Source organism: Triplophysa dalaica, chromosome 25 (assembly GCF_015846415.1).
Source record: "Triplophysa dalaica isolate WHDGS20190420 chromosome 25, ASM1584641v1, whole genome shotgun sequence".
NCBI lineage: Eukaryota > Metazoa > Chordata > Actinopteri > Cypriniformes > Nemacheilidae > Triplophysa > Triplophysa dalaica.
In genome coordinates this window covers 6,558,270-6,574,749 of record NC_079566.1, presented here as the reverse complement: position 1 = coordinate 6,574,749, position 16,480 = coordinate 6,558,270, and the positions used below count along the sequence as shown (strand labels likewise).

Here is a 16,480-nt window from a genome sequence, read left to right as displayed (position 1 = left end):
CATCACTTGATTATAAATGTAACCATGTGGAAAACTTTAGATAAAATACGCAATAAAGGTGAGTGATTAAAGAACACATTTACTTCCACAATATCACAAATTAAATGAATCTGCGTCATGATATTAATGTGTTATAAACATCCACAGCCCAAATCACGGACCTTCCCGGGATTTAAACGTCTAATTCATTTCTCTATGATGTCAATGGAAAGGTCTGAGGTAATGATGCTGTCCATCACCCTGTTTAATAAAGCCAAAAGACGTGTGGTCATATTGTTTCCTACAACCATAAGCCTTATCTGCGAAAGGGTGAGCAGCAGCCCCAAGCTTACCCAAGAGCCAATGAATCAAACCCTTTTGGACCTGACAGTTCGGTCCTGAGGGTCTTTTTTTAAACCCACTATCACACAAAAGCAAGAATCTAACGCATGCGGACATGGGGGGGAAATAATGAGCCATTTTGACCGGCTTTAAAAATGACACTGTGGGCACTGAAGGTGCGTTGAAGGTGAGGAGATCAATGGAAGGACACGCGAGTGTCGGTGCCCCCCTATCGCATCTCAGGACTGTCGCAGTGAGGGTTCGTTTTACAAAACTAGCACAACGTTGGTCCACATCATCATATTGCACTGCCGTAAATCTCATAGCGCATGTTTACAGAGAAAGTCACTTTTGTTGTGTCTACTTAAAATGTTAGCCAAGGGTGCACTGTTCATTCTAAACACTACCTTTTCTGACCATTCAGCTATCCTGAAACACAGCCAAGTCTACTTTTGAATAGTCGGGTAAAGAGCAAACTTATGAGAGGTTCTTTAGGCATTTCCTGCAGTGTAACATTCTTTTATATTATGAACACTGTTATGTTTTGTGTATTTGTTATGGATGCAACATAGAATATCAGTATGTGTAAAAATACATGTCACACTGTAAGACCATTTCAATGAGGCAGCTTTTTAAAAATAGACATTTAAAAATAGACATTTTGACAAATGTTGACCCGTTAAAGGACCCAAGTTATATACACTGCCTACAGTCATTTAAATCTCAATTTATAATCCTGCCGGCAAATAAAACAAAAGATCACGGACATGATTGGCCTTCATTCTGAACCAAGTCTGCCCTCGGTTCTAAATGCAATTTTCACCTTAAATATCTCCTTGCGCTCTCGATGTCAAGGTGTGAACTAATTTACTTCAAGACGAGCCCACATCTGAATCCTGGCTGAGAAATGTTAAGGGTCTGTTAAACACAGACAGTCTTGCATTTTGGTGTACTGTCAATATTGATTCTGCACTTCAAATCTTTCTTGATACAGGACAAGGGTAAAGACCTGAACTATGAACCACTGACAAATATGCATTAGTATACAGTAGGCCTGCAGTGCTCAACAATTCCATACACACAGAAAGGGATGTGCAGAAACATCGGTGATACTGTGAGATCTGATGAGGACTAGGCGGCAAAGGTACTTGAACAGGTACTTCTAAACCGTGACAGATCTATGATGAAATCTACATTGATAAGTCGAGTTCAAAGCCTTTTCTCTGCTAAGTGTATTCCACCTTATCATCTGGCGCAGCATTTCACTGGTTGCCGGCTTAACAAAACCAGTCAGTAATAGCAATAAGGTGCCCATGCACCGTGGAAATTAAAAACAACAAACTGCATAAAATCCTTTCACAGCCGATGACTAAGCTCAGGTGCACCGACTAAACTGATGAATGGCAAAAAAAAGGTAGAAAAATAAATACCACACTGCCAAGTATCTTCCGCCTAGGGGGGAGGAGGGGGAACAGTCCACACAAAATGCCTTTGAGCAAAACAGTCAATAAGAACATTGTTTGGACCCCTCTTGAGGATGTAATTCTAGTGGGGCCCCCTCACAGTATGCAGCAGCCTTTTTCAAAATTAGCAAAAAACACTCCAACCGGCTCTTCTCAGATGCGCCACTTGCTAAAATAATATTGTTTCTTTTTCGGTTCTGCTATTTATACAGATAACCTAGCATGATTTTAACAGGGTCGGTCTCAAGTACTTGGACCTTTTCTCACCACACAACACATACAAACGGATTTAATTACACAGGGTGGAGGTCTGTTTCTCTTCGATTAGTCAAACTGGGAAACTTTACGCGCTATAAAAATCCTACATAGGACTTTATAGGAATTCCCTGAACTTGAACTTTTGGGCTGAAGACGAATAAGATGATAATAGAAAAAAAATGCACATTTACATTCCAACATTCAGTCGACAACATAGACAAACTCTCCTCTGGCTCCTAAATGCATAAAAAAAATCTTGAAATGCCAAAGTATTCCAATCACCCCCCTATAGTGAGCCACTGACTACATAAAGCCCATAAACGAAGTAGTGTCTCACTTCGGACGTGTCTGCGGAGCACAAATAACGGAGCGCATATATATCATTGATCGGAGTTTCTTTCTGAACGTCATCTCCCCCCGATTATCAGCGAGTCCCTGTTGGCTGCGATCGATACCTGCATTCACGCTGGAATTAGATTTCACTCTTACGTCTGTCAAGTGTCGGGCAGCCATTTGCGTGCATATGGAGCAAGTTGAGAGAACGTCCTCACTTACGTAAATGGCTGATGCATTTTCGAGATCTGTTTTTTCTAATTGCACAGCCATCACGGCTCACCGTACACCGTCTGTGTGCCCTCAACACAGTTCAGAGAAACCCTCGCGCTGCCCTAAACATGCACTAAACAACACGTTTCGGCTGAATTTATCCAGTTAGATTGATTTAGATGGCGCGGTAATTGTGTACATGTTGGGATTTTTTCATTGTGTCTGAGCTACTACTGCACTACTGTAGCCACAGCCGGGAGGACGCGAGGCTTTCTCAGCCAATCTGGGTTAACCCCTAGAGACACCAGATGAAACAATGAAAACCATTTCACGCGTATAAAATGTTGCTTTCGGGGCCAAACTTCCTAAAGTTGCTTCTAAACGTAACGGGCTTTTCGCAGAATCGCGCGTCTGAAGTAAGTCGCACGATTTACGATACACAACGGCGCTATCCCGAAAACGTTAATACCAACGTTATTAGCCAGCCACTTTGAACCGCTGTGCGTGTTAGAAACGCTTCGCGTTTCACGCAAAAGCTGCTATGCTATTGTCTGGCTGCTCACCAGAGTCTCTCAAAACCGTGCGTTGGTAATCCCTTTAACCGTTTACCCCATTCATTTACATCAATGGACGGCCGAATCGCGTATAACTACGATTAAAAACCGTATCGATAGTAAATGCCCCATCCGATGCGATACCGGCTAGGCCTCGCTTGAATCCCCGGGCTCACCTGACTCGCCTTTACCCTTCAGGTTCCTCTGGCTCCGGGTTCACTCTCCGATCCTGAAGCGCTGCTGTTGCTCTTCACGACCAGTCCCCGGCACCGGCAGGCAACACAAAAGCGCTGATTGGGCCTCGGCGAGCGCTCATCCCCTTGGTCTCTGCCCAGACAGACGGGTTATTGGTCGGCGGCTGTGTCGGAGACGCGCCCCTATTAAGGTGTATGTTGTTGTCTGTGTCTGGAGGGGAGGGGACAAGAAGCTCTGAAATGATGGGAACTAAATGGGTTGTTATGCGCGTCGTGTCGGCAGCACAAGGCGAGCTTACTACACTGACAGATAAATTGTGGACAGCCATATTAACTCCCTCTTCATTCCGTCAGGGGCGATCGACTGGAGCATTTTGAGGAACATTGTGTGCCGAAACCGTCGCGATTTGATTCAACGTTTTGACATTCCTCGAGCCGTTCTCTAAACTTACAGACCGACACAACAGACGGCACTCTATTTTTTACAAAATGAGGGTTTTAAGGAATGGTTGGTTGTGCATATGAGATATTTGATTGTTGCCCGAAGCACTATTAAGGCTTATTTATATTTTATATAATATTTATGTATTTATTTTGGTATACTAGGGCCAATGTACATTTAATAGGTATGTCGGTCCAATTGCTTTCTGAACCAATGCTGCACAGCAAGAAATAGTACAAATTGTAGTTTCGATTACATGTTTATTATATTTTTACGAAAAACGGAGCAGGGCATTACGATACAGTGAGCAATGCTATTCTCCTGACCTACTTACACCAGTAAATCGGTATGCATTGTTGCAACCCATAATACAAAGCGATCAACTAAGGCGTATAAACTCTATAACTGAAGATTGGGTTTACAAACAAAGGAAATCTATCGTCTGCGTTGTGCAGACCCGTATGATCATTCCCTCGTCCGGCGGCGGTGATCCCGGTTGTTGTTTACAGTCACGGTTATGATACTGTATTCCGTTCGTCATATAGGCTACTGTAGCCTACCGACTTTGTCCCTATAGTCGCAGGATGAGGCGCTCTACGGTTAACCAAAGCTCGTTTGGTGTTTATAGACATGTAAGATTACTGACCAATGGTAGCATTTGTCCACCATAAACCCGCAAAGCGTTTTAAATGAAGCAGGGCATATTGATCTTTACATAGAGCCCTTTTGTTGTTTGTCAACACTGGAGTTGAGACCTCTAGCGGCGGTTTGTGTTGTTAACAAGATTTACAAGTCTCAAAGTGGCTGAGTGAGTCACTGCAATATGGAGTAGATTAATAACTCACGGCTGTCTACACCTACTGTAGCATAAGAGCTGCTTCATGTCGCATCACGTCGCTGTCAATGGTTAAATTCCTTACATTCTATTAGGAAATATTGAAATCAAACATATATGTATTTTAAAACGAACCTCTTCGGTATAATTTCTTGATAGCCTCAGTCAGTCTTTTCAACGCGTCAAGTGAAAATATTTGTGGTAACTAAACATAAACCTCTTTCGTATTTCATTATAGACACAACAATCCATGGTTTAAACATGTGGAAGTTAGATTTGCACAACTGTAACTAAGTAATAACTAAGTCACTCTATACATATAGTAAAAGCACAGTTGAATATTCATTGCAAAAAAATCAGTAAAGGGACATAAAATCTGTTAAACAACAGGCTGAACTTTACTTTCACAGGATGGGTTTTTATTCAATTTAATTAAGAGAATAGATTAGTGCTAAATGTTGCATTATGTGATTCTATGATCTTATCCAGCATTCCATCCATGGATTGCACCATCATGCCGTAATCCAACGAACACAAACACTCACTTTATGAAATATAAACAACCAACATTTTTATAGATTAAGTGACTAGGCCATATTCCAGTCCTGTAAACTTTCTCTCTCTCTCTCTCTCTCTTTCGTGTCTTTCTCTACCCCCCATGCACATTTGTATAAGGTCTTTGCAGTCACATGGTGTCATGTGGGAAGTGTATGAGTGCAGAGTCACATGTACTGTAACTTGTGAACCAGGTTCTCATACAAACCTAAATTACGTTTTTTTTTTTAAATATTCTGTCAAGTTTGCACATTCATTTAATGTGCTTATATTTAAGGCTTATAAACACTTCTTGAACTTAAAGTACCAAAGACCCAAAGATGTGCGAAGACAAGCTTTATGTATTGGAATTAATTAAGTAGTAAAGGAATACCCAATGTTTTCACCTCTGTGCTTCAGTCTTTGTGCACCAGTATTTTCACATAAAAATTGTACTAAAACAAGAGCAATAAAAAAATACAATAAAATAGTTGGTTAGTCAGATTTTAGCAAATTTGAAAGCAAATCTAACTCAGTATTGGGTCTGTAAGACTTAAACCAAGCAGACTAAGCGGTTTAACTTGTGATTAAAAGCTTAAAAAGTCTTGAAAATAAAGAACAAATAAATAACCATATTCATGATGCCATCAATTCTCTAAATGCCGAAGCTTTCTCAAAACTTTGGAGAACTGACATGTTCACATGTTATTCAAATAAAATGACAGGTTCTTGTAAAGGTATGTATGCATGTTGTGTATAGTTGTACTTGGAGTTTACACAGAATATACTGTCTGTTTTAAAAATAATTTAATAAGCTTTTACAAAAAATAACTTACAACATATGCAAATAGCTAAGGCCTATGAGAAAAATGTAGTAATAAAACTAGTAAATGTTTGATTTAATTCCTGTAGGCTATTTGTTTTTCTATGCATTTTTGTACTTTATAATAAAACTCATATTTTCTCATATGATGCTTTTTTGTCATATACAGTATATACTGTATATATATATTTAAAATAAGTACCTTGGCCAAGCTATATTTTCTCAATTTTTTGTTCCATACACCTCATATTTCGATGGTTTAATCTAAGCAGAGGGAGCAATAAAAGTTAATATTGTACAAATATGCCCTCCAGACGTCACTTCTGGCCACTACTGTATATGGAGAAAAATGAGAACAATAAAATGCTTTCAGAGCCTTGCAGACAGCAATAAGAACAGTAATACATTCATTTTCATCACATATAAACACTTAAACCTAAAATTGTTTGTTGTAGTGTCATGCTTGATTTAATCACTGATGTTTGATTGTTCATCAATATAATTTGACAGAATATTTCTCAATGTTAATTAATGTTCAAAATTAAGAGATAGGAAGACTGTAGACAGCGAGTAATTAAGCCTTATGTTAATGAGTTACAGCTCAGTGAGGTTTGAATAGCATTAAGTATTAGACACAACTGGAGGATTTGTTTCTTGATATGCGAGGTGTCAATTTATTTAAAATGATACTTCAACCAAAAATGAAAATGATGTCAACATTTACTCACAACCCAGATATCCCAAATCTGTATAAACGTCTTTGTTATGATGAACACAGAGAAAAATATTTGGAAGAATTTCCAATTTTTCCTACTATGGGAGACAATGGTGAGCAAGTATCTGCCATTCTTCCAAATATCTTTCTCTTTGTTCATCAGAACAAAGAAATTTATACAAATTTGGAACAACTCGAAGGTGAGTAAATAATGACAGAATTTTCCTTTTTGCGTGAAGTGTCCCTTAAAGGGTCTGAATGTTAAGTAAAACATTTTCCAATCGATTGCATCAAAATCAATATTCAACATAACATTTAGAGCATCAGGCTATTCATATAAGTAAACCGTGTAATGTGAATACTAGAGAGAGCATCAAATCCTTAAATGCAGAAAAAGGGGAGATGTTATGTAAACACTCAAAGTGCATACTATAATCTCATGAACGTTATGAAATCTGTCAGCTAAGAAGACTATAGCACACACTTGGCTGGTTAGCAAACAAGGTGAAGAGAGGGTTTATATAAAGAGATCATTGTGTTCTAGACAATATAATTGAGTTTTGATCATGAAGAGAACAAATTATTTCTAAACCCCAGATGTGATAGTGTCTACAGATTTAAAAATGAAACGAATATCATAACCACAGCAGAAGAAAAAATTCCCTTTACCAACAGATGTGTACATTTGTTTAAAAACAGATTAACTCCTCTGTGTCATTGAGTATTATGAATGTAAAACATTTGAGCACTCACAAGATTAGGAGTGACACATTCAATTTAGAAGACAGTGCTTGCTCCCTGACACTGTTAAATTACATTTATATTTGGGGATCTGGCAGCTGCGTTTATCCAAAGCTTTTACACCAGTGAGAAAAACAAAAATTAAGCAATTTATCATGTTAAGAGACTCCTTTTGGTTTAAAAATAACTTTTATTTTCAGAAATAACCATATTGTACCAGCAGAGGGCAATCCAGCCACAAGGGTGACACTGGGTGCTATGTAATGAATCTATAAATATCCCATTGTAAGGAAGTCTAAGAAAATCCGCTCCATTGTTGTAAATTAAATATTTGCGACTATTGATTGCATACATGAGTTTAAGAAGTAAAAGCTTTGATTGTTGAATGATTTTCTATTTCCTCATAGTAAGTCTACACATACGTTGGTGTCCTTGCATCCAAATAATAAAATACACCAGTAAACATGACACAAATTACTTTTGGATTACCCAGTTGCTACGTTATTTGGGCAAAGTAGTCTTGCACGTGAGGAGAAAGCACGTTATGCATGTCGGTTTGAATAACAGCGATTGATTAAAGGTACAGTTTGTAAGAATTTTGCCGTATGATAAAAAAATTCAGCGGATCACTTGCAATATCTTAAATGTTTCCAATTGCTTTTAATCCTGAGAAAATCGCCCTTCTAAACCGTTAAGTCACCTGTCAATGGTAGCAACCCCATGATACTCTCGTAGACAGATGCGGAAGTAGTTTGTACCGTCGGTCCGTCTAGCATTATTGCTAATGATGAGGGTATATTGAAAAATAACTTTTACTTTGATTGATTTGAACACTTAAAACTGCGCAGTGTTATCACACCATCGAATTGGACAATTACTGTGACATCTATGACTAAATTTTTTGTTTTAAACCATATATAACTCGGGTCTAATTCAGTATAATGATTTCATCAAACTAAACATTTATAAAACTTTATTACTTTACCTCTACCGCTAACATGATTTCTCATGTTACATTTCCAATCATTCCACGCTTCTACACAGCGTCATCAAGCTACGCGGTTGTTGTTGTTTTGATCGTGCGCCCTCTAGAGGATATTTCTACAAACTGTACCTTTAATGGCTTGTGAAACCTTAGGAAACCACTGTGTTGCCAATACGAGCAAAATTTATAAAACTCTGCACCATAACCGCAGGAAAACCGTGAAGTTAAACAACCCTTACATTCATTTTCTTTAAAGAATAAATGCTTTATTATTCGTTTTGATTTATTTGATCACCGGAGCATAAAGAATGAGCTGTGATCATCAACCGCGCGACGTTTAATCCCAAACCCAGTTAACCTTGAAGAGATGTGACAATGGAGATCAAACTGCAAATGGAATATGTTCATCAACCCTTTGTTTTTAATTAAAATGTCTACGGGGGGCAAATTAAAAGGGCTGTTACATTTAAATGTCTTAATTATACGTATGTAATACAAGAGGAGGGTTAACGCAAATTACTTCCAAAATTGGCTCGTATTATAACTCTTAACTCTAGAAAAAAACATGACCTGTTCAGTTAAACCAAACAGTTGTTTATCAGAGAATCCAATTAATGTTGCTATGAATAACTGTTTGAAAGCCACTCATTTTCAGATTATTGATTTGTGTGATTTTTTTATTTTGGTCCGAATCACAACTAGACATTCACTTTATAGACATTCAATTGACTTAATGGTTAAATGATGCACGGCATACAACCATATGGATTTTTCTTTATCAAACATCACCCTAAACCATTAAATTAAAACTCTGTTAGACATCCTCAGCGTTCACGTCAATTTTCAGGGTGAAGCTGAGGTTCCATCACTGTGCTGCTGGATTGTAAGCATTTTCATGCAGTCTGGCTGAAGGTGAAGGGCCGGTGGGTGGGTGGTAGAGACAGTGTGCTGTAGACGATACAGGCATTGGATACTCTTCAGCACCTGGACAGCTCCGTATCATATCTGATTGTGCGACTATACAGTTATTTTAGTTTCTTTAAAACCGCTCAACAATCCCAAAGCTTCAAGTTATCAAACTTTTTCCCAGGAGAGCATCGTTACCACATCGATGAGTGAATTACCGTTGACTGCGGCAAACTGTAACAGAAGAGTCTACGAAGCTGCCAAGCACATTCTGGCATGGACGCGATAAAGCTCCGCGTTTGGGACAAGATTTATCGTGGATTTACCCGTTTATTTTCGCAGTACGTATCCTGAAGATTTGATAGCGGACTGTTGAATACACAACATTTTATCCTGTGCTGCAGCATCATGTCTAATATGTAAATTACTGAGACAAAATTTGCGACAAAATTGTGCTCATGGATTAATCTGCACATTGTAAACATTCAAGCACACAGGTAAGTCAACTACACCACAGTTAAATGATGTGTGCAATGGCCATTGAGTACTTTTACGATAGCTTACTCTGAGCTCACTGAAAAATGTGCATGAAACCTTGTTAAAGAAAAGTCAAAGATTGTGTGTCTGTGTCAGAACCTAGCAAACGGCATACCTTGACATCAACGGCGCGTGCAGATCTTTTATTGCGTTTTGAGATCAAATGTGATTTTCAAAAATTGATGAGCAAAAATGCTGTTTGAGTTTGTGATATTTAAACCGTGTCTACACCGGACGCGACGCGACATGATAACCTGCTTGTTCTAATGGGTTTGTGCCGCCGCATCCAGTGTGGACAAAATGTAAAATTATAACGGGTTCTGATGCGTTTCTAATGTATTTTGTCGTGTTGCGTCGGTCGCGTCCGGTGTAGACACGGACAAAAAACAGTGCTGTAAATCACTTAAATTGGTTCTTGGCTCGTAATCATAGGGGAACCACTTTTAGTGATTCTTTGGGATGACTGATGTGCTATATAGAACCACTGAAGAACCTAACAGGGGCTTAACAGGTGCTTTATCCAGAAACGGTGCTATATATAGCACCTATAGTCACCTCAAAGAACCAATGAAGCACCAAGATATGCTGAACACTCGGAAAAAATAGTGCTGTACAGCATTGAACGTGTTTCTTTGCTCTTAATCATAGGGGAACCCCTTTTAGTGCTGTGCAGCACCATTTTTTTCCGAGTGTACAGTATAGCATGATATTACACTGAGTTTTTAAAACAGTGCCAAAACTTATTTCAGCAGCATAAACATCTGTTTTACATCGCTGTGAACAGACCAAACCAAAGGTGGAGTGGACTTTTTTGGAAATCCTACACGTGTATCTGTTTTAGTGAGCTTTTAAAGGAGTAGTTCCCTTTCAAAATACATTTTCATGATAATTTACTCACCTCCATGCCAAGATGTTTCTCTTTTTGTTTCTTTAGTTGAAAAGAATTTAAGGTTTTTGATGAAAACTTTCCAGGATTTTTCTCCATATAGTGGACTTCAATGGACTCCAAACTGTTTAAGGTCAAAATTACAATTTCAGTGCAACGAAAAAGGGTCTTTAAGCTATGGCAGACGATGAATAAGGGTCTTATATAGCGAAACGATTGGTCATTTTCTAATTTTTTTTAATATATATTCTTTATAAACACAAATGCTCGCCTTGCTCTGTTCTGCGATGTGCGTTCAAGACTTCACAAAATACTTAATTACGTTGAAAACTTGCACGTTCAACTTGTAAACACTGACTTGGTACTTCCACCTACTCAAAGCATGACTTTTTTAGCGTAATTAAATATAAAGTGAAGTCATGAAAGCTAACTTTTCGCTAGATAAGACCCTTATTCATCGTCTGGTATCATTTAAAGGCCTTTTAGCTGCACAGAAACTGTAATTTTGACCTTCAACTGTTTGGAGTCAATTGTTGTCCACAATTTGGAGTAACATCCTGGAATGTTTTCATCAAAAACCTTAATTTCTTTCCGACTGAAGAAACAAATATATAAACATCTTGGATGATATGGGGGTGAGTAAATTATCATGAACACATATTTTGAAAGTGATCTACTAATAATTTATTTCAAACAAAATGTCAAATAAATGCACCTTGCATTGGTTTTCTATGTGGCCACTGTGGTATACGTCAGCCTATTTAAACACCATTCATTGTTAACACTCCCTAACACTTCTATCACAAGTCTGTACCAAGTCCTTTTTATCAGGAATATAAATAAAATTTATTCACAGTTTCAGAGATTACAATAGGATACGATAAATATTTTTTCTAAAAGTCAAATCGAATGTTTTCACAAAACTAAATTCTACAGGTGATGCAAATCAGTGCAGTGGAGACCTTTTAACAGAAGATGCATCTAAATACCCATTACAATAGAACTGCATCATTAATAAGTCATTAAGGCTAAAGGAAAAGTGCACATTCGGTGTGAAAGAATGATTGGATGAGTGAAATAAAAACAGAAATAAAAAATGGAAAACATTCTAGTCTTTTTTAACAGATCTTTCATTGTATTAGCATATTCATAACAATCACTTGTGGTACATTCCAAAGAGTTATGATGGCTACCACAGTAACACTATTTCTCGCATATATTTGCATAATGTTTATCTACATTAGGAGGCGGGAGTGCTAAAATGCCATAATTCCAGAGGGATGGTACGCCGCCATCACTCAGACAGTCTATTAGAGAAACAGGAAGGCAGCAACGTAAAAAAGATGGATCTTTCTCAAGGTCTGCATGCAGTAATAGTCACTCAAATTAAGATAAGAGATATAAGTCTTGGTAATAAATCAAAGATAAGACTCATATGGTTAATTTATTTCAACAAAACGCATTTCCTTCTGCACTGATTTTAATATGCATATTGATTTCTTAACATGCAAAAAACCTACAAAAAAATCTGCTCTCATTGTTAAAACATCTGTTACTTTTTGGTGGATATCATACATGTCAGAGCTTAAAAACAACACCATTTATTCTGTACAAGACTGAAACACTGCACAGACTGAACAGGTAAGTGCAAATACAAGAGAGGTTGATGCAGTAGCTGTGTCTACTGTCACCCCGTGCTGTTTACCTGGTCTATGGCTATACAAAAGATCATTCCACTGGGACACACCAAGTACAACAGCTATTTCTTTACCGTCAACGTAACAACAAGTGAATGTACAACGAAATTGAGTGCGTATTCAAAGTGCAGAGACAATAAATATAGAAGATAAGACATACAAAGATATTGCACAGGTAATGCAGATTAACACATTTTTGAGAATATTGCATGAATATTGCCCATTCCATATAGATTCTAACTGGATGTCTCAAAATATTGCACAGATGAGATATTGCACAAATGAAATATTCACAGACAATTGCACAGTTGGCATGAATTTGTTAACCTAATAGGCTATTTATATGTAAACTAAAGCTTTAGCAGCAACCCTGAAAGACTACAAAATTATTTGTTATCAGGCCAATGATGTTATTAATAAGACTATAAACGATACATCAATACGTCCAATTTAAGTCACAAAATGACTCAATAGGAAATTATTTCACTCAGAGCTCAACTTAATTTAAATCTGTTTGTAAAGATTAACAAAGACGATAAACAAGGATGAAACATCTACATTTGAAGTGCAACTTGATTTATTCCCATCTCATCTTAAAACCTGAGCACAGCCCGCTGATCATTCTAAAAAGGTTTATATATAGACCTTTGAAGGACCACAGAGGTGCAATCTATCTCCTTGCCACTTAACCAAGATGGATCCCTATCTTGTGGAAAAAAGCTCCTGGCAAGACCCCTGTCTCTCAAAGATGAGATAGCAGATGGACACTATAAATGCACAGGATATTACAGTTCATGAAGAAGGGAAAATGGGTTTTACTGTCAGAAGAGTGAGTAATGTGACAGTGGAATTTAGCCTGATGTTAATTGGGGTTTCTCAAAGATTTGCACCGCATATTCACGCCTGGACATTTTCTGAAATTTAAAGAGATTATTACGTGATGTGCATGAATAGATGCCAAGAATCTGCAGGTCCCTTTGGATAAAAGCTCCTACTAAATAAATAAATGTAAATGTATCTCCTCAATCCTACTGTGACTGTACGAATGTAATTTATCTATTGTATAATAAAGCTTTTAGGAGTTAATCAAATGTAAACTTGTTTCACATCATATGCATTAACACAATTTGTTTCATTCACAGGATGTCAGAAAACGTGTCTCTCCTATCCATCAATCCCACAAGCAATTGGGAAAACACCTCTGTCATCTCCAACCCTCGGTTCCCTAACTGGGAAGCGCCCACATTCACCGTAGCCGCTCGATTCCGAGTGGTGGCCACCCTGGTGCTCTTCATCTTTGCAGCGATCAGCAACCTCTCTGTCCTGATCAGTGTTATAAGGGGACGAGGTCGCCACCTTGCCTCACACCTGCGACCTCTCATCGCCAGTTTAGCTTCTGCCGACCTGGTCATGACCTTTGTGGTCATGCCCCTTGATGCTATTTGGAATATTACGGTGCAGTGGTATGCCGGCAACGTCATGTGCAAGCTGCTTTGCTTTTTGAAGCTCTTTGCCATGCATTCTTCATCCTTCATCTTGGTGGTGGTCAGTCTGGATAGGCATCACGCCATTTTGCACCCGCTGGAGGCTCTAGATGCTGGCCGCAGGAACAGGAGGATGCTACTGGCTGCCTGGATTCTCAGCATAGTGTTTGCTTCTCCGCAGGTATGTGGATGTTTGCTTCTCCGCAGGTATGTGGATGAACAAGATGTCAATTAACTGCCTCTGAAGATTATAGATGTAAGATGATGTTTGGAAGTGATTTTTGATGTGAAACTACATTCTGCCAACGTAGCTTAATATCCTGATATCAAGATGCTAAAAACGTGTTTAGTCTCAAAGCGAAATTAAAATGGCTCAAATCCCTGTGTTTTTAGGGCAATACTGCTTTGAGTCTACCGCATTAACTATTTCCTGATAGCCATCTATGCTTTCCTTGAAGTAATTAGCCATAGCTTGAAGGGGTGCAATAGCTGACCCTGGATCAGTGACTCTTCAGTAAGCATTTACTGCATTGATTATAGATTATATTTGTCAAGCTATAGCCTTAGGGCATTATTCCCAACCTTTAAAACGCACGACTGAATCTCTCCAGTGTGATCCGGCCCTTCGATCCTTCTCTCTGAAAGGTTTCTAGCCCCGTACTTAAATGTAGAAAGGCAGAAGTTGTCATTTTTAGCAGCCTGTGGAAGCAACCATGGCTTTTGAAATCATTAAGGGAGATAGAGAAGCCTGTCTGAGACAAGGTCAGCTAGTCAGCCGTGGATAATGGGAAAGAGATGTAACTGCAGGTGTTTGTGTGTGTGGGTTGTGTATTATGGTTATCAATACATACATACTTCCCTCATAACCACCCACACTCTTCTATATAATGTGCACGATTCCACCACCTGGCGAAAAACTGGGGTGCTTTTCTCTGTTAAGCAATGTGGCACCTGATAAACTGTGTAGAAATATAATTAGGAAAACAAGAGAATAAATGAAGTCTTGAAAACAAAACTAAAAGTGTCATGAGGTGATAAAAATGTTAGATTATCTGAAGTGTATACTATACTTAAAGGAACAGTTCAACATAAAAATGAAAATTCCGTAATCATTTACTCACCATCTTGTTACTTCAAACCTGTAGGGCTTTCTTTCTTCGGTAAAACACAAGAAGATATTTTGAAGAATGTTGGTAACCAAAAAATGGCGGTCTATTGTACGGACACAAAACCAAAGCAGTTCGATGGGTACAGCTGTTGTTCGATTATCAACATTCTTCAAGTATTTTGTGTTCTGAAGAAGAAAAGAAAGTCATTTTTCCAAAAATGTACACTCAATTTGTTACATTGATAAAATGTTAAATATTAAATAAAAAATAGGAAGCGGTCTTGGACTTACAGACGCCACTGTATTTGATTCAAGCAGAACAAGGATAACAGAATGAAATATTGTGGGTTTGTGGGGTATTGTTAAAGTGTCAAAATGACAGAAGCAATATGTCTCTCAATATCGACCCTGGCTTTATTTTTATTATCATTTCAGTTATTTATCTTCAGAGCAATTAAAGCCGAAGGAGTTGACTTTGTTCAGTGTGTAACACACGGAAGCTTTCAGCAGCGCTGGCAGGAAACAGTCTACAACATGTTCCACTTTGTCACCCTGTATGTATTTCCCCTGCTTGTCATGAGCTTCTGCTACACTCGAATTCTTGTGGAAATCAACCGGCAGATGCCTCGTAAAGGAAAGGGTAAATTACTTTTGCTTTGTTCTGATCTAGCACCCGTCAATGGTGAAGCATTTCTCAAATTTCACCCCAATCTTCATTTTCCTTTTTAGGTGGTGAACCTTGTCTGAGACGCAGCGGAACCGATATGATCCCAAAGGCTCGCATGAAGACCCTGAAGATGACCATCATTATCGTGGCATCGTTTGTGGTGTGCTGGACGCCGTATTACCTGCTCGGCATCTGGTACTGGTTCCAGCCTCGCATGCTACAGGTGATGCCGGAATACGTCCATCACGCCCTCTTTGTCTTCGGCAACCTCAACACGTGCTGCGACCCGGTCATTTACGGTTTCTTCACACCCTCATTTCGTGCGGACATAGCCGGCTGCTTGTGCAGGAGAAATCCGAATTCTTCTCCAAAATCACTTGACAGACTCTCTGCAAGAAGAGGTGGAGCGAGTGTGGAAGCAGAGTCAGATCTCGGAAGTGCTGACCAGCACAGTGGACAAGCATAACGCTAAGAAATCTCCACGAGCTATAGTGACAAAACCAACTTTAATTCAGGCATAGACTGGCGTGCCTGCTTGACTTTCTGAAAATAGAGGTAGACTTGAAATCTGTATCTAGACCTCTTTATATGATGCTAATGGTGTCACAGTATTTAGAAACTGAGTTTGATGTTTGCTGAATTGAATCTTTAATCCACCTAAAATCAGAATGTAAATTGAACATATAAGCAACTGTCTCACTTTGACATTGTGGTTTTAAAGGGATAGTTCACCCAAAAATTAAAGTTCTATGGTTTACTCCCTCCCTCACTATCTTCCTTTCTG

The 16,480-nt window shown here is 38.6% G+C and overlaps 2 protein-coding genes across 2 annotated transcripts in view; one reads left to right on the top strand and one right to left on the bottom strand.

Moving 5' to 3' along the window:
- Positions 1–3,798, bottom strand: part of gatad2b (GATA zinc finger domain containing 2B) — a 34,017-nt gene extending 30,219 nt beyond the window's left edge. Inside the window, exon 1 of the mRNA XM_056741324.1 lies at positions 3,319–3,798. The gene's annotated coding sequence lies outside the window, so the exon portion shown is untranslated. The remainder of the gene's footprint in view (positions 1–3,318) is intronic.
- Positions 3,799–9,606: 5,808 nt separating this feature from the next.
- gnrhr1 (gonadotropin releasing hormone receptor 1) lies at positions 9,607–16,257 on the top strand. Its single transcript, XM_056741235.1, has 4 exons — positions 9,607–9,658; positions 13,580–14,102; positions 15,465–15,669; positions 15,759–16,257. Exons 2-4 carry the CDS (start codon positions 13,581–13,583, stop codon positions 16,160–16,162), a joined length of 1,131 nt encoding a protein of 376 aa, XP_056597213.1. The 5' UTR covers positions 9,607–9,658; position 13,580; the 3' UTR covers positions 16,163–16,257.
- Positions 16,258–16,480: the final 223 nt, after the last annotated feature.